We start from the raw sequence: 24,845 nt of genomic DNA on the forward strand, positions 1-24,845 counted from the left end.
GTCGATAATAGAACAGCATGTTGATTTTCATGTTCAATCCATTGGGCCAACATCCTTTCCAATTTCTCCATAATTAGTGCCCTTATCTGTGTTATCTTAGTTGTCAACATTCTCATCGCACTTTTACAACTTTCTGTTATTTTCTCTGCTTGATTTCTTATTGTTCTTAAAGTTGATTCTGAAATTCCTGTAGTCTATGTCGACTGTGAGCTCATTACGTTCATACCTCTTTATAACTTCCAATTTTTCTTCCACTGTTATAGCTTTTCTCTGTTTTTTTAGTCTTGGAAGTACTTTGATCACAATTACCTCTTTTTTCCCATAATGTTTGTGTTGCAGAAGACTCCAACAATGGAGCTTACTAGTTCTACACCCTCTGTGAGACCGACATACAGCACGATGCCGCCTTGTCAAAGCAGTGCACGCACAAAGTCATGTGACCACGCACAGGGTGACCGCAAAATTGCATTTTAAATTAACTTTTTAAAATCGCATTATAGTGAAAGTGCGTAAAGTGAGATCACGTATAACGAGTTATACCTGTACTCTCTTTCCTCCATTTGTAAGCTTCTTCAATAGCCTCCAGAACATTTTATCACCTTCCAGATATTTATTTTCCATACGCTTACCATGACTTTTGTTCAGCTACTTTTATACAACTAAGCTCTCTTACATTTTTCTCTGTATTTTTTTTGGGCATCTGCCGACTTATGTGCTAGGAACTTTGGATATGCCGCCTTCTTTTCTAGGACTGCTTCTTTTACTTCTTGTGTCCATCATGGTATTCTTATTTTTCTATCCCTGCAAACAACTTAACCACATACATCCCTAGCTGAATTAATGTCTGTCTTCTTCAGAGTTTGCCACTGGGACTCCAAAGTTTGGTTCTTGTGTTCAATTTGTTTCCTTTTTTTCTTCAATAATTTTTGTATAATCAAATCTATCATTTATTTGTAAAAGCTGCTCAATTTTAATTCTTTTTAAAACTTTCTTACATATTGCTCTTTTAATGTGATACTTGTTCTATTTCTTGTTTTTGCTTACTTATTTCCTTTCTCCATTTTGTTAGTATTTCTATTTTAAAAATGTAATTATCTGGGCCAACAGAGGAAATGAAAAAAAAAAAATTTCATTTCCTCTGTAAACATGTATATCTCTTAAACATGGAACTAGTTTCTAATTAGTAATGATATAATCAATTATAGATCTTGTTCCCTCTGACATTACGAGTATATTTATATCTATTTTTTTTCTTTTTTTTTTTTTTTCTGAAAAAAGGTATTAGTTATTGTAAAATTATTGAAAGAAAAGAAGTTAGGAAACTAATAGTTCTTAACCACTGTTATTCATGCAAAGTTCTCCATATTTTCCTATGACATTGGGGACTGGGTTATTTCCAACTCTAGCATTTAGATCTCCAGCTATTAATATATACTGTAACACTGTTATACCTTCATATTTGAGCATTTTTTATCATATAGTCCAGTTGCCTTTCCACATTTCAGGTTTTTTTTTAATAGCTTTTTCTGCTTTAAGTAATGATATATATCACTGATTGCATCCATGTTTAGTGTTTATTACCATCATGCTATCACTACTTGTTTCATTTAACAGTCTTTCAAAGTAATTACTCCAGATATCTAGAATATCTTCATTTTTCATTCTTCCTTTATAATCACTAGTTCCTTTTACAGTACTCTTTCCTTCATTTCTGAGCTTTTTCAATAGATTCAAAAATATTTTACCACACTCCTGATATTTATTTTCTATGTTGTTACCAAAGTCTTCCCATGACTTCTGTTTAGTTTTACATGTTTGGGTTTCCTGCATTTTTCTCTGTACTTTCTGATAACACAAGCTGACTTACTTTTCAGGAACTTTCAATATGCTAACATCCAGAGTCCACCATGGAGTTCTGATTTTGCTATCCTTGCAGATAGAATTACCACATACTTCTCAGGCTGAATCAATCAATGTTTTATTCAGGGGTTTGATACTTCAATGTTTAGTTCTTGTTTTCAAACTCTTTCATTTTTGTTTGAATAATGATGTATTCAAGTCTATGGTTCACATCTAATAACTGTTCAACTTTGATTTGTTTCAAAACTTCCGTAAACACCCTTCTTTTCAATGTGAAATTCAATTTTATCCTGCTCAACACTAAATAGTGATCACTTCCAATTTAAAATCCTCTGTATGCTTGTGTCCTGAACCAGTGAGAAAACATCACTGTGAACAATAAAAGTCAATAAGACTTTTTATTCTGTGCATTTTTTTCTCCATGTGAATATTTTAATATTTTTATGTTGGAACATGGTGTTAGTAATAACTAGTCCCTGTCCCAAGGATAATCTAGCAGATATTTACCATTATTATTATTAGGTTTGTTCTTTTCTCCAAATTTTCCCCAAACTTTTCAATATACGTGATAATTATTTCCTTCTCTGCTGTTTAGATCTCCAACTAGAACCAAACTTTTTCACTGTTAGCTGCCTTCTCTAATGTCTCAAAAAATTCCTCCACTTCTTCCTTAGTAGAGCCTTCTGTGACACAGGCACAAATAAGTCTCACTGTTCAATTCCCCATTCCGATATCTGCCCACATCACTCTACTTGATACTGCCTGCTGTTCAAGATGTTTATCCTCATGTTTAGTGTTGAATACCATAGCTACTCCTTTTCCCTGAATATAACATCTTGTATTTGATGGTTAGAAAGATCCCATCTGTGTTCGTTTTCTTTATTTCAGTAACACCTACTACACTGATCTGATACTTATCCAATTATTCAACCAGTTCCATTTCTTTTCCATTGATGCTTATTATGTTGATGGTGCCAATCTTCATTTTTGTTGATGTTCAGTTTGGATTTGTTTCAGCTGACATTTTGCTGTTTGTCCTGGTAACAACCTGGTAATGAAAACAATGGGTGTGCCGTAAATGGACAATGCCTCAGCAGGCATGAACTTCTGTCATGTTGTACCATCATTTTTCATTATAATTTAAGCCAGTAAGTATACAATTTGGTCAGCTAAATATGGTAGCCTTGCTTATTATACATTTCACTTAAATTTTATATATTTGTGCAATAAATTTATACTTAATAAATTGTGTGTTACATACTTAATGGTTTTGGCATAAGAACAGCACATTATCACAGTATGAAATAAAAAAATATAATTCACAATTTTTCCTGCTGGCATAGAATGAATACCAGCAGCACTCGTATATAAAAAAGTACTGAATCAGCCAATTGTGACACACTGTAATTGGCTTATTTCATACCCAATGATAAATATGCAAAACATGAACCATTAAGGATATGAAAACCTAGACAACTGAGAAAAAAGCATCACTATAATTTTTTGTGAATTGAGAAAGAAGACTTATGTTTTCTCTAAATTATATACTTTCTTTATATTCATTCTAAAAAGCATAAAAGTGTTTCATGTTTTCAGTTATCAGCACTTGAAGAGAAACTGATGACTGAGAAAACTTTTTCTGTTTACTATATACTGTCATGTATCACTGATGAAATGTATGAGTTTTTTCCTTCATATCTCATACACTGATAAATAAACTTATAAGTAGTTAACAAAAATGCTTCAGCTTTAGCCGTCACACAGGAAAAGAATACTCATAACATAAATAAAAGCTTTTAAGTCGAACAGGTGTAAAATTGAACACACACAAGCAAATGGGACAGAGAATACACGCAAGTACACATTAATACCATTAGTGAATGGTAGATGCATAATGTGGATAGTGGATTAAGTATTGGTGTGGAGCAACCTCCTGTAATGAGTCCTGGGACTTCACAGAAGCATCACATAATATACAGGTGAGCATGGTACTCTACAAAGGCTAACACTTAAGTAGTAACAAGCATGAAATTTTTCATTCCCTGCAGTTATATATATATATATATATATATATATATATATATATGTTATTTATATCTGGTTGGCCAAGTGGTTACTTGTCCCCACTCCCCAACTAACAAGCTGCAGATTCAAGTTCCACCACAGGTATGGATATCTGTGATTGTCTTCAAGCAGGAGATGAATTTCATTGGAAAGTATGAGACCATCATCCCATTTATTGGAGGGGCCTGAATTAGCTTGAAAAATTTCCACATTTGATCTTTAAAGCAGCATTTCTGGATTATTATATTAAAAAGCAAGGAAGTCCTTAGCTCATCCAGGGTACTAATGTATTATAAATCTGCAATCTTTCATGGGTGGGAGTGACAAAACTATATGACACTTCATATGAGTGGCATTTGTCACTATGCCAAAAATGTTGGTCAGTGATTCCATGACTCCAAATGGCACCCCTTCGGACACACTGCATGGGACAAGGATATAGCTCTTATCACCCATGCTATAGCACTGCAATACTGTACTGCATCGGGAACAACAGACTCATCATTAGTCTCACATGGATTCCTCTTATCAAAGGATAACTAAGATTTTGGTCAGCGAATGTATATAGATAGTATCCAAAAATGCTAAAAACCTGGAGAAAACAAAATCTCAAAAGCAATAATGAGATCAGGGAAAATGTCCAAATTTCTAAGGGAAAATGTCAATGTTTTAGAAACAATGTAACACATCCAAAATGAGTGCAAAAATAATAAACATACATCTTGAACAGAATATCTATGAGATGCAATTTCAAATAATAGATAGATATATAAAGTAATCTTGCATAAATATAATAGTAATTTTAGATGCTTTTTCAAGAATTATTTCACTGTGTAAACTAGTTTTATTAAAAAAAATTCAAATCAGTCATTGCTCAGATGCAGCATATTATCAAAAACTTAATATTTTCAAACTGACATCATAGCTACCTTGAAAGTTATTTCTGAGAGGCACCGGGGACATTTGATATAAAACCTAAAAATTTTGATACCAAGATATTCTTCATTTTGTACTGTTTCTTTGCGAGCATTGAACTTCTTTCCTTTGTATATATATTCACCACAAGTTTTGCACCTATTATAAAATATACGCATAAAAATGAAAAAAGCAGTCTGTTACAACAGCGATTCTTAACCAGTGGGTTGCGTCTCCCTAGGGGGTTCCAAAAATGTATACATTTCTAGTTTTTAAAATTTTGAAACCTCTTAAAATAATTATTTTTTGCTTTTTATATTACTTTGTTTCAAACTTGTGCAGTTTAATGCAGTAGTTTCTTTTATGGTGGCACCACAAGTTGACTTTTTGCTGCTTGCAACACTGCAAGTTGTGACATCTGCCTACTGGATGAGTGAACGTCTGATAGAAGTCATTCTCTGAAGTTTTAAACAATACTAGTACGAATGCACAGAACTTATTGCACTCAAGTAGCACTTAACACATTGTTAAGTGCTACTTGAGTGCAATTACTTTTCAAAATATTCAGCACTTTAATACCAATTTGTTATTTCTTAAAATTTACCGTTATAAAATGAGCAAACAAAGAACATTATTTGATTTCCTAAACCAAATAAATTTCCTAAAGTTTTTACAGTAATATTTAAGTAAAGTTGATTTCTGTTTTCTGATTTTTTTTTTTTTGTCATTATAATCAGTAAGTAAAATCACTATTTTTTTTAAAAAAAAGTTTAATTATTATTATGTAACTAGAAACTAGGGGCCGCAAAAATATTTTAGGATACTTAGGGGGATGCAACCACTAAAAGGTTAAGAACGACTGCATTACAAAGTACTGAAACACATAATTATAACTGCAGTGTCTAAAAGTATCAAGACAGGAGTAATGCTTTCAGTATTTAACTAAAACTACAACATCATCATCATCATCAAATTCCTGCCATGTACCCTCGAGGGGTGTACAGGATATGATAGTACTACATGAAAAATTTACATCATTATAAATTTAAAACTACAACATTATTTGCATAAATGTAAGATTTCCTATAAGACATTTACTACATATATTAATAATTAAATAAACAAAGCTTAATTACTTGTTAAACTAATGTCAGACATCAGTAATAGATGATTTCCCTTCAGTTAAGCTTTTATGAATAAATGTCACTTTTCTTCTTTCACCTTTACTATTATGCCAAATCTCTTGCCAACCTGTACATGGAGTTCAGATGAGGTGCCACTTACACAAGTAGCACTAAAATCCAAAGTCTGGTGGAAGTTAGTTGAGGACTTCATAATGGCCAAACGACATAGAACTTATCAATCTGACAATTCTTCATATTGTACCATTCTTAGATTAACCATAAAAGGAAATTTCTGAAACATAGGAATCACCAAATTGGGAAACAGACATCTACAGAAAACATGCAGGCATTTTGCTAAATGCCACCAAAAACTGAGAATAGAAAGTATATAATATCAAGATGTGCATTGTAAGAATGCAGCAGGAAGTACTTTAATTCTGTATGGGTGATTTAATGCTGGGGAGCTAAAGGGCTCCATTTATCTTCTCCTTTTACCTACAGTTAACTCTCACTAAGGCAAATACCATTAGTAAAAAAATTAATTCTCTATAATAAATTAATAAAAGCTTCTGAGCAAAAAAAAAGTCCATAAGTGCAATGCTGCATTGTTATAGCAAAGAAATTCGCTCTATTCCAGTAGTCTATGAACTAGTTTATATGGTAAAAGTTAACTATATATATAACACACACACACTGCTTGGAAAGAAGTTGGTGGACCCCCTCCTCCAATGGGTAAGGTACATCATGCCACATAATGAGTCGTGTTTGTAGCCGGTATAAATCTGAGCAGTATGATGCTCCCAAGTCAGTGCAAATGAATCTGACTGAAAAGGTCAGAGCTAGTACATCTGTATATGCAAAGCCATTGGTGAATTAAACTGGTGCTTCAATTTAACACAATTAGGGATGACATTGTTCCAGGAGCATTTTAGAAAAACTAATCTATTCAGCTGCCTAGAAAGCTTCAATTTCAACTTGCACTCCAACACACTGACATTATGGTCAGTTTCAATGTCCCACTTAAAGGCACTTTAGATCTTATTCAAACTGAATTTCCTCCTGATAAGTTCACTATCAACTCTGACAATTCATTTGGCAAGAAGAATTTTACAAAAAAATAGAAGAGATTGCCACATGCTCTCCATACCCCCCCCTCCACCAGCTAATTTCTCCATAGAAACATTTGAAGAGAAAACTCCAAACTGTGCCCCATATAGACCCACTGTTCGACTATGTTTTGTTGATAATGTGGTTCTACATTCAGCTGCATGGCCTGGATGTTCTCAACATATTTTTAACACACCTAAACAATCAACACCCCAGGATCCAGTTCACATTAGAAAAAGAAAATGACAACAATCTCTAGACATGTTAATTAAATACCCGCCTAATGGATCCCTGGTATTCTCTGTTTACAGAGAATTCCAGAGAATTTTTAGTATACTTTTTAAATGAAGAGATGTTTTTACAAATGAGGAAGGATTACCTGTTAGTTGGAGAGGTTAGTAAATTAGTCAAATGCTTAGCAAGTTTTGTAGGACTGTTTATGCTGTGAACAATTAGGCATAAAGGTGTATCTTATCTGAATTTTTGGTTCTCCATATATTCTGCGCAACTTTACACAAAAAGACTAAAGTTCGTTAACAGTTTCTTTCAGCCAAGAAGTGACTCTCCCCCCAGCGATTTATGAGCTTTATTCTTTTGTGTATTAGCAGGATCATGACCTTTGACTGTGTATATAGAATGATTTTGTAGAAGATTGTGCATTTTGTCATTCTGTTTGATTCATTATCAGAGTAGTGTTGTTACCTTTGTCTTAGTTATAATAATATTCTTGTTATTGTACAGCTTTTAAGGCTTTCATTTCTTTTGGTGATATATTGCTTATAAGCAATATTTTACCAAATCTCCTTTGGGAGGTTTGCATTTGGTTAGGATGTCAGCTACATCAAAATTAATGTCACAGGCTATGGACTGGAGGCACTTCATATATGAGACATTCAATGGATGTCATTATCTGTGACCAGATATTCGGCTTTTCTGTATGAAGGCTGTATAGGAAAGCAGGATGTTTAAGAACAGTAAACTCCCTGAAGTCAAGTTTTTCCATAGTAAACTGAATTCATAAAGACTTTTTGTGTGTGTGGGGGGGGGGGGGGGATTAATTTCAAAATGAGGCCAGAGAGAGAGATTATGTAGCAGACTTAGCAGGCCAGAGATGAATGCTAAAAAACAAGGTATCTGACAGATAATTTAAAAATTAATTAGCCAATAGAAAGAGTACAGAGGAACTCCCATGGCAATGTCTTCCATCTCTACACATTTTATTTTTCAGGCTGAAATTATCTAAATACATAAGAAATTGAAATATCTTCACTACATTAGGAAGAATGTCTGCAGATAACAAGCAACAGTTATCCAAAAAGGATATTTTGTAAACAGATGTCAAAACTGACCAGAATAATCAGAAGGCTGAAGGGCAATATCTTTGCACACTTCTCTGAAAAGATCGAGAAAGTGCAAAATTTTTAATAAATGATCTTCAATATTCAATATGTGCACTTAATAAATGTGATACTCTATATGCAGGAGAGATGACATGGTTCCAGGCAGCGTTCTTTGTGAATTGCCAGCAGACTACATAAATAAGGAGTTCTCAAGATACGTAATTAGTTTCTTTGCAGTGGTATTGTACCAGCTTATAACTGCAAGGAAAATTATTTGGTTACTTTATGAGTTTTGGTATGATTATGCAGATATCTCAGTATCTCTCTGCAGAATAAGGGCAATTTTTCTCTCAATTTGTTTCGAAAAGAAAATTGCTATTACAACTTCCCTCTCATCAGCTTTCAAAACAATTAAATGGTCGTTCCATTTAAATGGCAGATAAGTGCACAGTAATTGCCGATGAAAGTAGCCTGGCTTAAAACAATGAAGAAGAAACTTCAAAATAAAGCCTATTAGCAGTAAACTCAACAGATTGTAAAGGCTAAAATCTAAATATGAAAGGTGTTTCAGTACCACAGGAAAATTATGTACTTTAGTGAGAACTTCAGTCTCAACGGAAGTCAGTGATCAATCCAGAGATGCTTCCTACCCACTTGTTGGCAGGAGGGGCCAAAAGGTAGATTTCTGTTTATAATCCAATTCATCAAATTTCTGGTTAAGCGTTTTTTTTTTTTTAATCAGTAGTGAGCTATTGACTGTTCTAGAGTCCAAAAAAAAAAAAAACAATATTCAGTAGATCATCATTCTGTAGTCAGAAATGACTTACTCAAAATCAGAAAACAAGAGATGCTTCCTACCCACTTGTTGGCAGGAGGGGCCAAAAGGTAGATTTCTGTTTATAATCCAATTCATCAAATTTCTGGTTAAGCGTTTTTTTTTTTTTTTTAATCAGTAGTGAGCTATTGACTGTTCTAGAGTCCAAAAAAAAAAAAACAATATTCAGTAGATCATCATTCTGTAGTCAGAAATGACTTACTCAAAATCAGAAAATGGTTGTTACTAATTATTTTTTAGTAATACACACAACAGTCAATTTTTGATTCCTTATAGTGGCCTGCAGTCAGGTCCTCTATACTTACACAAGTATATACTCCAGGTAACTTAATTGTCAAGTAATTAGCCAAAGGAGGAGTATAGAGGAAAACTCTCCAATGCCTTCAATCTCTTTACACACATCTTATTTTTCAAGCTGAAATATAGAAGATTGAAATATCTTCACTACATTCTAGCAAATGTAAGAATAAATGTTCATTTCATGACATTTTTAAGGAAGGATATGAAAGAACAAAGGTTACCTTGTAAAACTGAGGTTTTTCTAATAATGGACCACGTTATGCATCACTTGACCAAGCGCCAAATCGATGTTTTGGAGATTAGTTTGCCATCCGATGTATAATAATATAACCGACCTATAAAATAATTGAGATTGAGCAGGAGTCTATATTTTCGCAGTTTTGTTTCAAACAACTAAACACCTGATGGAATAAGTTCCTTTTGATCAAATGCTAAACTGATGTTTTTTCCAAAAACATCAATTTGGCGCTTGACCAAGTGATGCATAACGCGGTCTAATTTGCATGTTTTGAAAATTCGTCTTTAGTGGAACTGTGATATACTCAAAGTCTGAAACACAAACATGTTTCAAAAAAGATTTATTAAAAAATTAAGCAACAAATATTTCATATTAAAAAGAACAGTACATCAATGTTGCATGAACAAGGAATTTAAATGAGGAAGAATACAGAGACAATAAAAACAACCAGGTAATCACTAAAGGCACACAACAAGGAAAGCAATACCAAAGAATTAAACAGGTTTTTTTTTTTTTTTTTTTTTTTTTTTTTTACTAAGTATGAGAATATTATGAAAATGACACTATGATTATTAAGTTATTTGATATTATTTTTCTAGCTTGCAGCATTTGACCTTTAATAGATTAATTTAAATATATTCTATTTAAATGGTTTTTTCATTTTACAATTATATACTCTTATTTTCAGTAAAAAAACATTTGGTGCTGCCAAATTTTTCAGTAAATCTTTTACTGTGGCTACATGTTTCATATTCTATCTACCTTTGATTTATTATGTAAAAAATAAATCTGCTAAGATTCATATCACATTTTCCTTCCTACAATAAAAATTAATACCAGTGTCTTGTGTGACAGACTGGTATTATTTCATTAAATTTTTAAGTCATTAATTTATTATAAAATATCATTCAATAATTTGTTTTTATCATATCAACACTAATAATTTTCTTTCTTTTTTTTACAAAACAATAAAAGGTCATCACAGTTTTATAGCAAAACAAAATGGATGAATATTATATGTGTGTGACAGTTTTAATAATATGCTGAGCTACTGATTATTAATAATTTCTAATGAGAATACCATACAAAAACAGTTACCTCATATTACATGGTGCCATCAAACGAACAATATATTGTCTATCTTTTGGAAGTCTAAGCCTTGGGATTTTAGACGGATCAAAATCAGGAGGATAATATTTCTAAATTTCAATAACAAACAAAAATTCAGATAATCATATATTTTTTATTAGTATTATTTCAATTTATTTCCAAGAAATGTCTACTAATCAAGAATGAGATGAATAAAATTTAAAAATTAAAATCCTGTTTAAAATGGCATGGCCACATTCACACATTTATTTTTCTAAATATGTAATGCACTAATTAGAAGTTCTTTACTTGTCAACAGTGTCAACTTGTAAAAATAATTTGAATGCAGCATACTTTAAAAAGGTAGTGCTTTCCAACCTGCAGTCTGTGAGATCATTTGGATGCAATATCTGCCTGAACACAGCAGTAACCAAACATAACTGAAAAAAATCTTTATAAATGACAGTTTTTATCAAAAAATGTTGAAAGAAATATAACACAGTAACTAAGTAAACTAAATAAATTATACTTGCCCAGAATTTATATTCTTGTTAAATCCTTACTATACGCAAACGAAGTTTGCATGAGAAGAATTTTATGACTATGCCACTTGTATATAGAGGCACAGCATCAACTGCCTTAGTATCCCATAATGCAAAGCATAAGCTTCCTTTTGGAAGGAAGCTTATGTGTCCCTCTTAGTGACCCTCTCATAATGCACATGCATAATGCTGTGCATTATGAGAGGGTCACTACCCAGAATGGCAATAAAAGGTTAAATTAATTACTGTATACATGTTGGAACAATGCTAGTTGAAAGCAGACCAATTTGGTGTAGGATTAAGCCTCAATTTCTGTTACTTTGTGTGTGGTGATCCACAGCACATCAGAGGTTCATGTCTTAATTATTGCAAGCTAAGGCAACTCCGATGCCATGGGTTGCATTCTCATAAGCTCTGGTAATTTTTCAAAACTTTACCAAGTTTCTATATACAGCAAAATCCCTTTTTTACACTTTTCAGAGGACTGATGGAAAAAAGTGTAAATAGCAGGAAATGTAAAAAAAGATTAAAAAAAGGCTAAAAGATGCTAGTATGTAAGTCTACATACTAGATTACAAAATTTAATAACTGAAAATAAATGAATTTACAATTACTTACATTTATCTATTTAAGAAAATCTTTAATTGTTGATTGTTTTTGTTTTTTTGACATAGTGCCAGATTGTTTTGCATTGAGTTCAATGCTTGACCTGTTTTTTACTATCGTGTTTAAAGTGGAATGGAGAGTCCAAGATCTTTTGCTAAATGCACATGTGTGTTCCGGCATGAACACACGTCACAGAATTGCCATCTTTTCTTCTACCGAAATATATTTTTCTGTCTTTTTTCTCCATGTTACTAACATGGATAATTCACCACCGCAACTTGAAAGCAATTTTCACATGCTAAATTGCGTAGCAGAAATTCTGCAATATCAATTCGTACTGTGATTGAAAAATCATGGAATTGCTCATCACTACATTACTGCTGCAAGCGTGCTAATCACCGTGATGGCAGAAACAAAACTACAGCCAAAAGCAATGCCATCTGGGAACAGAAATGCACAGATTTCCGCAGAAATTGATTCAAAAATCAGTATTGCCACCCGAGAAAAAAACGCAAAGCACGGGAAATAACGTCCACATCAAGTTGTTAATGGCAGGAAAACAATATATTGTAAGAATAGGCCTTAAGATGGGACCAACGGAAAATGATGTAAATGGCAGGAAAACGTAAATTGAGGGAACGCAAAAACGGGGTTTTACTGTGTGTGTATATATATATATATATATATATATATATAGAAACGCGCACGCACACACACACAGTGTTGTATGTTCAGTAACGAAATAAGGATGGTTCTTTTTATTTTTGCATTTTATGTGGTTACATAGGTGAAGTATTGTTACAGATATTTTTTCTAATCTTTCTTCATTCTATAATTTGGCCAAAGCAAAAAATATTCAACCGAAGCATGCTGAATAATTTACTTTATAAAAAATGTTTTAAAACAAAAAATATAGATGCACTGATTTTTTTTAATTAGTTTATAAGTTTATCCCCCCCCCAATTAATGTGCATGTGAGCAAAGATGGATGCAATGAGTGACGAGAGCTGTTAAAAAAGATAAGTATTAGTAGTAAGGAAAGATATTGTTTATTTCGAACTGGTATTTAAGTTTGCACTATTCAAACTGGTGACTTTGTTTTGTATAATTGTGTGGTATTTGTTTAGTATTTAGATAGGATTTTATGATCTCAGTATTGTCCCCACTTGTAGCGATTATATTCAACATGGTGGTTGCCAGTTTCAGTAATGTTCAGTCAAGTTTCAGTAAAGTATGTTTTGGCTTTCAAGCAGATTTGAATAAGATGGAAGGGTGGAAAAAGGCATGGGTATGTCAGTTTAATGCAACTAAATGTAAGATTTTAAAATTTGGGATCCACAAAAGGGATGCTTTATACACACTTGGATAGAAAGAGCAAGAAGGAGGGGTGGGGTGAGTGCTGCTGATGATAGCAGGGGAATTAAGTCCACATAATGTAGACATGAGAGAGGGAAATAGTAGCAATGGTTACGAAGAAGTGTGATGTGAGGTGGAGGTTGACAGGAAAACATATTTAGCTGGATGTTGCTATAGGCCAGAGAATGGAAGGCAGTGATGAAGAAATGTATAAACAACTGGGATTAGTGAAAAAAGGAAGGGTAAATATTATGGGTAATTTTAATTATGGAAGTATAGATTGGAATGAAGAGATTGCATTTGGGAATAAGGAAAATCAATTCGATTTCTTGAGAGAGACAACTATCTCAGGCAGTAGGTAAAGGAGGGCATGAAGGATCGAGAGTTTTAGATCTGATCATTTCATTACAGGATGTAATTGCAAGAGGGGTTTCACACTTTCCAGTTGGTGAGACGTAATCATGAGGTGATCACCTGGGTTGTGGCTAGCCATATGCAGACTTCTGTGAGGAAACAATATATGTGAAAGTACAAGGCTGGTGATTACAACAAGCTTAGGAAACAGCTTGAAGCTATAGCATGGAATGAGGAGTTGAGCAGTAAGGAAAAAATGCTGCTAAGGAAACTGACAAAGAAATACACAGCAGTATCAATGTGTGAATGTATTCCAAAGATCAAAAGGCTGAATAAAGTAGGTGTAAAATGGACAAGACAGGCAAAGAAAAACCCTAGAGTTTTTAAGATATGTGGCAAGTAAAAAGGAAGAATGATGATGGTGTTTCATTCTCATCAGGGTGAAATCATGAGTAACTTGAGTGTAGAGGACATAGGAGAGGATAGCTTAATTATGACAGAGAAGGAGGTATTTGAGGAAATAAATAACCTTGATGTCAATAAGACGAAAGGATTTCATGACATATCACTATGCATCTTAAGGGAATGTTCCATGGAATTGGCAATAGCATTGGTGGACACGTTTAATAAGGCTTACAACAGCACAGGTTCCAAGGGTGGAAAGAAGTTAAAATTGCTCCACTGCACAAAGGTGGTGATAAGACTGTGGCTACAAATTATAGGCCAATCTGTATATCTGGAGTTGTGGTGAAGGTGCTAGAGAGATTTGGGACAAGTAAAATATAGAAATGAGTTGATAACAGCATATTAACAACTGTTAATATGCTGTTATCAACTCATTTGATAACAGCATATTCTCTGTGGTTATCAGCATGGGTTTGTGAAAGGGAGATCATGTTTTACTAACTTATGTACTGTAACAAGAGACAGGTATATACAGTGGTGTACTTGAATTTTGCAAAAACATTTGACAGACTGCCACAGAACAAGCTGTTAAATAAATTTTAACAGATGGGATTGGATAATAGACTTCTAAGTTGGATCAGTGACTGGCTGTCAGGTATCAGAAAGTTGTATAATGGGGTGCAGTATCCTGAAAGAGGAAGGTCACTAGTGGTGGGCTGCAAGGGTTAATTTTGGGACCATTGCTGGTCAATTTGTATATTAATGATATTGGGATGGACTTAACTGGTGATATGTAGCTGTTTGCAGATGATGGAAAATTGAAGGGAGCAATGCAGATGCTATGGCATTACAGGAAGACTTGAATAGATTGCATGAATGGGCAGGTAAATGGAACTATCGGCTGAATGTTGCAAAGTCTAAGGTTTTGAAATTTGTTAAGCAACGATGGGATGCAAAGTATACACTTGGTGGAGAAACTTTAAAGGAGGTAGAAGAGATGAGAGATCTGGGAGTGCTGATGGACAGGGACCTGTAATTCAGGGGCCACACTGCACAAGTTGTGAAGATTTCACATCGGATAATGGCAATGATGCAGAGGATCCTGACATGCAGAAATAAAGAGTAACATTATGGTACCATTGTATAAGGCCTTGATCAGGCCTCACATGTATTACTGTGCAGAGATTTAGTCACTGGGTTTTCATGGTAATGAGGATATATTAGAAAGGATCCAGAGAAGATTCATAAAGGCAGTCAGTGGTCTTTGAAATGTGAAGTATGAGGACAGATTGAGAGAATGTAAATTGCAAAGTCTCATGAATAGGAGTAAGGAGGAATGATGATAGATACACTTGTTGCATGTCTTCCTTCTGGCAGTCTTTCCTTCACTGTTTACCGGAAACTGACACATACTGGCCAATATATGCACAAACTCCTACCACCATCATCCAACACAAAAATTAGAGGTCATTAATACACTAAAAAACAGGATTTGATGATTTGCTCTAATGAACAAGCACTTAAAAGATGAATTAAAAGTTATCAGCAATACCTTCCTAAAAATGGTTACAGCCAAAATACCATCGACAAAATTCTGTACAAGACGTCACTTAAATCCAAAAATAAACTTTATTATAATTAAATCCAAAAAAAATAAAACCATCTTGGTCACTTGCCTCTGGATCCTCTCCACCTCCTCCCCATCACCAAGAAACCCTGGCACCCAGATCTGCATGCAGTAGTTAAGATGGGGTCTTATCAAGGCTCGATAAAGAGGAACAATAACCTGCTTGTCTCTGCTGTACACCACATTCCTGGAATACAGTTCCAGGAATGTGGTATACAGCTGATAATCTTTTCACCCCAAAATGCATAACCTTACACTTTGCCACATTAAACTGACATCCATTCTCCTTTGCCCAGTCTTCCAACCCATCCAAATCATCCTACAAAATTCTGACGTATATTAATTATTGCTCTTCTCAATTTTGCATCATCAGCAAATATGAACAGTGCCTCTCAGATCCTTTCCTATATCGTTAACGAATGAATTAAACAGTAGTAATCCAAGAACAGAATCCTGCAGCTCAGCACTAGCCACAGACCTACTTTTGGACTCTACTCCTGAATAAATTACTCTGATATCTCTCCATCAACTGCCCTCCTATCCATCTCACCAACCCTATATCCAGCCCCATGTGCTGTAGTTTACTGATTAGAATTCCATGTAGTATCCTTGTCAAAGGCCTTTGCAAAGTCCAGCAATATCAATGTAACCCATTAGCTTTAGCCAACTTAGCTGTCACTGTATTATAAAATGTGAGCAAGTTACTGAGCCGTGATCAATCCTTCAAAAACCCATGCTGCCCCCATACAATATCCCATTTCCATCTATCCATTCCTGTATTTTGCTCTTGACCAACTTCTCCAATACTTTGACATGACTCCTGATATGCTGATCGTTCGGTAATTTGCTACATCAGTCTTGGAGCCTCCTTTATGCAACGGAACTATTTTCCCTATTTCCATCCCCCTTGGGACTAACCCAGAGCTGACACTTAGATTAACTCACCCGCTATTCACCTCCATTTCATTACCTCAGGTCCCACATAAGCCATTGGCTCTCTCATTCCTACAATATCGCCATTTGGATGATATTCTTGCAAAGTGTTCACTTAGTAATTCTACTATTTCGATTGATTTAGTTACCTCCCTACCATCAACATTCGTTAAAATCATTCTGTTGTATTATTATTATTATTATTATTTCGTGACACCTCCAAGAAGTCCAAAGACTCATCGAGAGAGGGCACCAGTGGCGGCCCGTACATAAGGACTGTGACACTGCAGCACCCCCAAGGATTGAAAAAATTAAATTTTGTTTGTGTTTATAAATAATAACAATGCTTACAACATTATATAAATGCAGTACAACGTGTTAAAGGTTACAGCTTATGTTTTGAAATTGATTGAATAGTTAATAATTGGAATTGTTCGAATAACGCTTTAGATTATGAAACAAATGCACTGCCATCTAACGCCGATATTCGTTTGCTCTTGTCATTGCACATTGTCATTCCCAACTGTAACTGCTCAAACGGCAGTGTATTTTTAGTATACTTACGCGCCTTATTTCTGTGAGATATGAAACGTTTATTATTGGTGCGTGTGCGTGGTGAACTATTTTTTGTAAATTTTATTTTTTTGTTAAAATAACAATTATTTATTATTGATACAAGACTGAATTATGACGAGTGTCACTGTTGAAAATATGAAAAGAATAATATTTTTTTAATTATCGTTACACGAAACAAATGCACTGCAATCTAACGGCGATATTCATTTGCTGTCGTTGCACGTTACGTCATTAGATACACTGCCGCTTGGGCAGTGTATCTTATGCCTGCACTCGTTATTTCTGTGAGATATGAAACATTTATTATTGCCGTGTGTTCGTGGTGAACTATTTTTTTGTAAATCTTATTTTATTTTGTTAAAATAACATATAATTATTTATTTATTATAGATAGATACAAGGCTGAATTATGACGAGTGTCACTGTTGAAAATATGAAAAGAATTGTATTTTTTCAATCATCATTACACAAAACAAATGCACTGCGATCTAACACTGATATTCGTTTGCACTTGTCATTGCTATTGATATGAAACTTTTATTATTGGTGTTTGTTCGTGGTGAGGATGAAATATTTTTAATAAAGTAATTTTTAATATGTAAATTTATTTATTAATAAATCGTTACTGATTAGGAAAAAAAAAGTGTTTTTTTTTTTTTTTTTGTATATGCAGCACCCCACTTAAAATTTCACTGGCCACCACTGGAGGGTACCTACTCTACAACACTTAGTCTCTACCATCTGTCACCATCATCTACACAACCACCATCTACTGCCCACCACCACTAGTATTTTTTGTCTGTAAATTGCGTGTGTCCTGAAGGCCGATTTGTCTGTATGCAGGATGAAAAACCAGAATTTCCGGGAGAAAAAATCCTGCTACCTCCATATAAGATCAATTAAGTCACCTTCAATTGAAAAAAACCCACATAAAGATTCCTCCCGTCATGATGAGAACTGAACTTAGGCCTTTTCCAATCGAAGAGTGCAACTACTGTCATTCTTTCAATTGCACTACGGAGCCGCTTAATATGCATTCTTTCTTTTACTTGCAGCATATCAAAAGAACTGTTTGAGATTCTCTTTAGCCTGCATTGTGAATTTCCTTTCATAATCTACTTTTGCCTTTCTTACCACACTTGTTACCCATCTGGCCTGTGCCTTGTACTGTTCATGTGCCTACAGGTCACCTTTCTCCTTAAATTCCCTCCACAATTGTTTCTTTTTCTGCAGCTCCATCTTGATGATGTTATTCATCCATTTAACTCCCACTTGAGTTAATCTCCTGACTCCAGGTTATGCAGTCTGCCATTACCTCCCTCAAACACTCCTTTACCACTTCCCATGCACTATCAGTATCCAGCCTTGCAGTTTTACATGCCATGGCAATGATCTAAGCAATCTCCTGAGCTTGTCTTACGAACCAGTCCTATAATTCCACATATCAACTTTGCTTTTTCTATTCTCTATTTCCATAGTGTTCTACTAATTCTCCATCATTACTGTTCTTCCTGTTCTGCCCATTTTCATAGTTTATTTATTTTTTAATTATTTCTGATTTTACCAAATTTATTTCAGGAGTTACTCACCTGAGCTGAAGACTACTGATTTACTTATGAGTATAATATCCTCATAAAGGGTCAAGCTGAATATTTTCAATTTTCAGTTACCATGTTCAATGCCACTGTTCTTCATAATATGATAACAGTAAAAGGTAGCATGTACCTATGTCTTAAACAGTTATTTCACATCAGTGTGTAAAAATCAGTACATAATACTGATTTCACATACCGATGCGAAATAAACCTCCTGTATATCTTTCACTCCTAACAGTAGACCAACGCTTTTAAACATGTGAATTTCACAGGCTGGTGTGAACTACATTGTTAATGTCATTAGTTCAACTAAAATACTTCTCTGTATACATCTGCATATACCAGAAGAAATTTCCAAGATGATGTGTCACATGCTCTGTGTCTTCCCAGGAAAGTAAAAAAACAGTATGAAGTGTGAATGTTGACCAGAAATCATGAAAACTGCATAAAATCAAGAAAGACTGACCAATTATGCAATAATGAAGTCCCCATTGTATAACAGATTACAATAAGGATATGGGAACAGTTGATATAATTCTGCTGAATGTCTGCATTAATCTTCTTATCTTTACATGTTTGTGTGTTTTACAACATCCAGATAAAGTAATCCGTGGCTGAAAATGATGCAGAAAATTTATTTTTCACCTTCTGTATATAAATGTTCTAAATTTTCACGCACTATACAAATTAAAAGTAGGAAAAATACTTGCAGATTTTCAACTGACACTCATACGTTTTTAAAACTTACGAACACCAAGATCAACCATTAAAATGAGATGTGCATAACCGAATCACCAATCTATCAGTATGAAAGGAAGACACTTCCTACATAAAAAAAAAAAAAATTACAATAGTAAGTATTGCCATGTATGTATGCTAGAACACCTCATTTGAAGAGAAGAAAAGGGGAAAGAGCAGTGTTACAAATGTTGCATTGTCCTAGGTATGCACACCTTTAATTGTTTGTTTGAAAAATTATTTTTCAAACAAACAATTAAACCAAATAATCACTAGATAATACCTGAGATAAAGAGATTATTGGAGCAGAAATGACAGACCAATGAACATCTGAATAAACTATATAATGACCAAAACAGAATATATTACAGAAGACTACAAAACCAACTAGACAGGATGAGCCAAACTGCAAAAATAAATTGGCTGAAAGTAAACAAATGTACAGAAGCCTACTCACATCATGATTCCAAATTTTCCTACCCTACAGTTAAAGATTACCAAAAACCAATTCCTTTACCTCTCACCATGACAGATTTGCATGACAAGATAGCTAGAAATATTAGAGAAATGAAACACATTTGGTACAATTACTTCTGTAATATTTTTAAAGATAAAAGCTTTAAAATAAATGGGTGCAATAAAGATACAGCACCCATAATCACAGAGGAAGTAATCCTTTCACTGAATCAAATGAAATCATCAAAAGCACCTGGAAATGGTGAAATTTTCTCAAAGCTCAATAACAATGGTGGACTTGATCTAATTAAACAACTAACCAAACTTTTCAATAACATTCTTTTAACTGAGACTATCCCAAATGATAGGAAAATAAGCAAAATCTTGCCTACATATAAACAAGGTGATGTTCAAAGATGTAACAATTATAGACCAATTACTCTTCTTTACCACTTACAAAACCTTTGTAAAAATAATACAGAATCATCTAAATAACATTTACAAACAGCTAATAAAAGAACAAGCTGCATTTAGAAAAAACAAGTCAACAATGATCATATCTTTACTCTTCATGTCTGGCCAAAATTGCAAAGGACAAGTGGGAGAAATCTTCATTGCTGTTTTGTGGATTTTAAACAAGTATTTGATGCTATCAACAGAGGAAAACTTATTCAAATATTAATAAAGAAATTACTAATTATATGAAGAGCCAACGGCTTCAATTCGGCGACATAAACTTATTTAAGTTAAGGGTACATCCCATATTGTTTCTTAGCCGAATAAGAAACTCAGAGTTTCATGCCGAATATAGAAACTATATAAAGTTCAGCGATTCCAAGAATTGCCAAGAAGGTGTCCATGGGTAAATACCAAGAATAGTGATCGGAGCTTGCTCCACCCTTACTATGAGTTGCCTCAGTTTGCACTACCAAATGGGTTAGGACACCTTCTTGGCAATTCTCATAGAAGGGATGCAAGTTCTGTTCACTACAAACTTGGTATTAACTAGGTCTACCTACTCACTGATGAGACCTCAATAAAGGTTGAAACCGGTCTGGGTAGTGACTTTCTCTCAAATGTAGAACAGTAATACAGCTCCTAGGAGCTAAGTTCACATTATGGGTAAATACCAAGAATAGTGATCGGATCTTGCTCCACCCTTACTATGAGTTGCCTCAGTTTGCACTACCAAATGGGCCAGGTGCTGCATTATCCAGGTATTTGCTTACGCTTGGAATCGCTGAACTTTATATAGTTTCTATATTCGGCATGAAACTCTTTGAGTTTCTTATTCAGCTAAGAAACAATATGGGATATAATATCCCTTAACTTAATTAAATTAACAAAGAAAAATCTAAACTTTGAAATACTAAGATTTATTTCAAACTACTCTCAGAATACAAGCATAGTAGTTCAATATACAAATATCACAAACAAAAAAACTTGAAATCAAAAGAGGAGTAATGCAAGGATGCCCACTCTCTCCATGCCTTTTTAACATTTTTATCCAAGAACTCATTAAAGAAGCATTGTCCTCAACAAAAGGAGTAAAAGTCAATGGAAGACCAATCACAGATATATGCAGATGATCTAGTAATTATTATTATGATTTAGGCCTCCATGAGGTCAAAAGACCTCCATGGGAGGCCCATACTAGAAAACATCATACCACTTGAACACAGTGACCATTAGTGCTCTAGCTACTCTATCAGACAACACATTTCATGGTTTAACCACCCTCCACACAAAGAAACCACTCTTTACCCTCTTGCTCACAACTTCTAGGAATGACCCCTTGTCCTCGCTCCTATCACCTGTTCCACCAAACAAAAGAACTCCCCATTATCAACCCTGTAACTACCTCTCAACAGTTTAAAAGTCTCAATCATATCACCTCTCCTTCTTCTATCTTTCAAACTCTGCAGTACACATTCCCTCAGCCTGTCTTCACAACAGTCCTGATACCATTTTTGTTATCTGCCTCTAAACCCTTCCTACGGTTAATTTATTCTCTTCAAATCCTGGAAACCAAATTTGAGAACAATAGTCCAAGTGTGGTCTGATCAGGGTTTTATACAATGGAATGACAACTCTTATCTCTGCAGGTTAGCGTCCTTCTCAGTATTGCAGTAATCCTCTGGGTTACCTTCACCACCTTGGCAATATGTTCCCTGAATTAAGGATTTCTATCAATCATCACCCCCAGATTCCTTGCCTCCCCTACTTCCTCCAACAGAGTATGTGACATCCCAATGATGTATCCCAAATTTCAAGACTTTACATTCAGCTGTATTAAAATGACATCCCCCATTCATTTGCCCATCTGTTCAGTTTATTCAAATCCTCTTGCAGGGCTACCAAATCTGCACTATTACTAATAACCCTTCCCAGCTTCAGAATATCCCCCTTCAATCCACTGGCAATGTCAATGATATAAAGGTTAAATAATACAAGTCCCAGTACTGAGCCCTGTGGGAACCCATTTGTAACCTTCTGCTTCCTTGATATTGCTCCTCCATACACAACTCTCTGATACCTATCAGATAGCCAATCCTGAATCCTATCCTAACCTAACCCATGTGCTGCAACTAAAATATCAGCTTATCATGTGATACCTGTCAAATGCCTTTGTAAAATCCAGAAAAATGGCAGAATGTGCCTTTCCTTCATCAACCACTCTTGTCACTTTATTATAAAAGGCAATCATATTACTAAAGTCCGCACGATTAGCATAGTGGCTATGTGCTTCGCAACCATATGCCTGGGGTAGGAGTGTCCTAGGTTCGATTCCCATCGATGACATGAGGAGCTTAAGGATCTTCCTCAGCCATAGCCAAGTTAGCCAGTCCTGGGCGTGAACAGCAGGGTTTTTCACTCAGTTTATATGGGGTTTTTCATCCTGCAAGCAGGCAAATCAGCCCCGTGAACACACACGAATACAGTCAAGAATACTTAAAACAATCCCTCCAGCATAGGTCTGAATTGTCAGCTATGCAGGTCCCGAGCCTGGATAAAAATAGAGGGGATTGAGGTAGTGCCGTACCTCCCTGTAAAAGTGGCTCATGGCCGTTGAATCACCATACGGGGAAAAAAAAAAAAAAAAAAAAAAAAAAAATTAATGAATATTACTAAAGAAAGAGCACCTCTTAACAAATCCACATTGACTCTCAAAGATAACATTACCCTCATCTGCCCAACACTGTATATGGTCCCTCACTAATTTCTCCAAGATCTTAACTACTGATGAAACACAAACTGGTCTATAATTTGACATTTCCAGTCTGCTACCACCCTTATGCAGTGCCACTATCTTACCCTCCTTGGGTACCTCTCCCTTGGCCAGACTTCTACTGAAAAGCCAGGTCAGTTCTCTGGCACATTGCAGCTGTCAGTTCTTTAGCATTTTCTCTCAAAACCTATGGCAAAATTCCATCTAGTCCCACTACTTTATTGACATCCACCAGAGTACTTAATATCTGAAACGCATGCTCCTCTTGCACTTCTAAACCTTGAACGATACCAATCCATCTAGTCTTAAAACTTACTTCTCCAGGATGAAATATTCCAATAAAGTGTTCACTGAACAACTCCACTTTGCATCAATCAATCTATTTCCATTTTTATCCAACACTGTCATTCTTCCACAATCATTTCTCCTACTGGCCACATAGCTAAAAAATTCCTTAGGATTTTCTTTGGATCTCAGGGCCTATCTTCTTATATTCTAGTTTTGCCTTCCTTACCATACTAGTCACTCTCCTGGCCTGACTCTTATATTCTTCATGCATCTGCTTTCAACCCCTCTCCTTATATCTCTTCCATAGCCTTGTTTTTACCTGCAGTGCTTGTTTGATATTGTTTGTCATCCACTTCTCTTATACACCAAATTGTGGTCTCTTTTTTCACTCATGATATACAGCTTGCTACTGTGCTAACAAATATTCCTTCACAATTTCCCAAGCACTAATGATATCTCACCCTTCCAATTCCTCCCTCCATGGAACTCCTCCAAGTTGATATCTAAGGCTATTATAATCACCTGCCTTATAATTCCACATACATTTCTCTTTGATACTCTCATACTCCTGCATATCTATTCATCTTCCAAGTCAAAACTACATGGTCACTCTCTCCAACTGGGGGGGGGGGGGGGTAGAGATGCCATCTCAGTTATAATCAGCTCTTCTGATGCCATATGACCAAATACAAAACTCTTGAACCTCGTGTTCCTTCTACTACATGTTGCCTAAGACATTTGTCCCTCAAGAATTCTAGAAATTCCATTCCCTTATTATTATTATAAATCGCCCACCGTTTGTAGATCTCTCCTTGGCATTTTGCCAAGAATAGTCGATTCATGCTGAAGAGGAGAAAGAAATGAAGGATGTACGAATTGGTCATCAACATGCGAAATCATGTGCTTTCTTGTCTGTCGCTGTACTAGTACCAGCTTGATTTTTGTTGTCGCTTTTTTGCCTTATTTTTTTATTATTAATTTGTATGATGGATCCAGTACAATCAACAAGTTCTGTTGTTAAACGTTTCAGTAGCTCTTGCAAAAGAATATTGAATAATGTGCTGACATTCTGCGAAAAAGAATATCTCCTTGTTCCCCTTTCTCAAGTCATAAAACATGCAAGTGCAATTGCGGGCGTATCGGGGTCAACTGTTAAAAGAATTCGTAGGGAATCAAAAGGTGAAGGTAAGCCAAAATTTAAATCTCCTACAAAAAAAAGCGCCAGAGTAAAGAAAACCATCGAAACCGTAGCTTTGAATGATTTTGAT

General features: G+C 34.8%; 1 protein-coding gene across 1 annotated transcript in view; it reads right to left on the bottom strand.

Moving 5' to 3' along the window:
- LOC150097981 (splicing factor YJU2) overlaps positions 1-24,845 on the bottom strand; it is a 135,449-nt gene that overhangs the window by 103,254 nt on the left and 7,350 nt on the right. Inside the window, exons 2-3 of the mRNA XM_090406410.1 lie at positions 10,882-10,982; positions 4,854-4,998 (exon numbers count right to left, since the gene is read on the bottom strand). Coding sequence (XP_090262536.1) covers positions 4,854-4,998; positions 10,882-10,982 — 246 coding nt within the window. The remainder of the gene's footprint in view (positions 1-4,853; positions 4,999-10,881; positions 10,983-24,845) is intronic.

This window comes from Typopeltis vanoorti, chromosome 16, assembly GCF_054136105.1.
Source record: "Typopeltis vanoorti isolate ZY-2024b chromosome 16, IOZ_Tvanoo_1.0, whole genome shotgun sequence".
In the NCBI taxonomy this organism is placed as follows: Eukaryota; Metazoa; Arthropoda; class Arachnida; order Uropygi; family Thelyphonidae; genus Typopeltis; species Typopeltis vanoorti.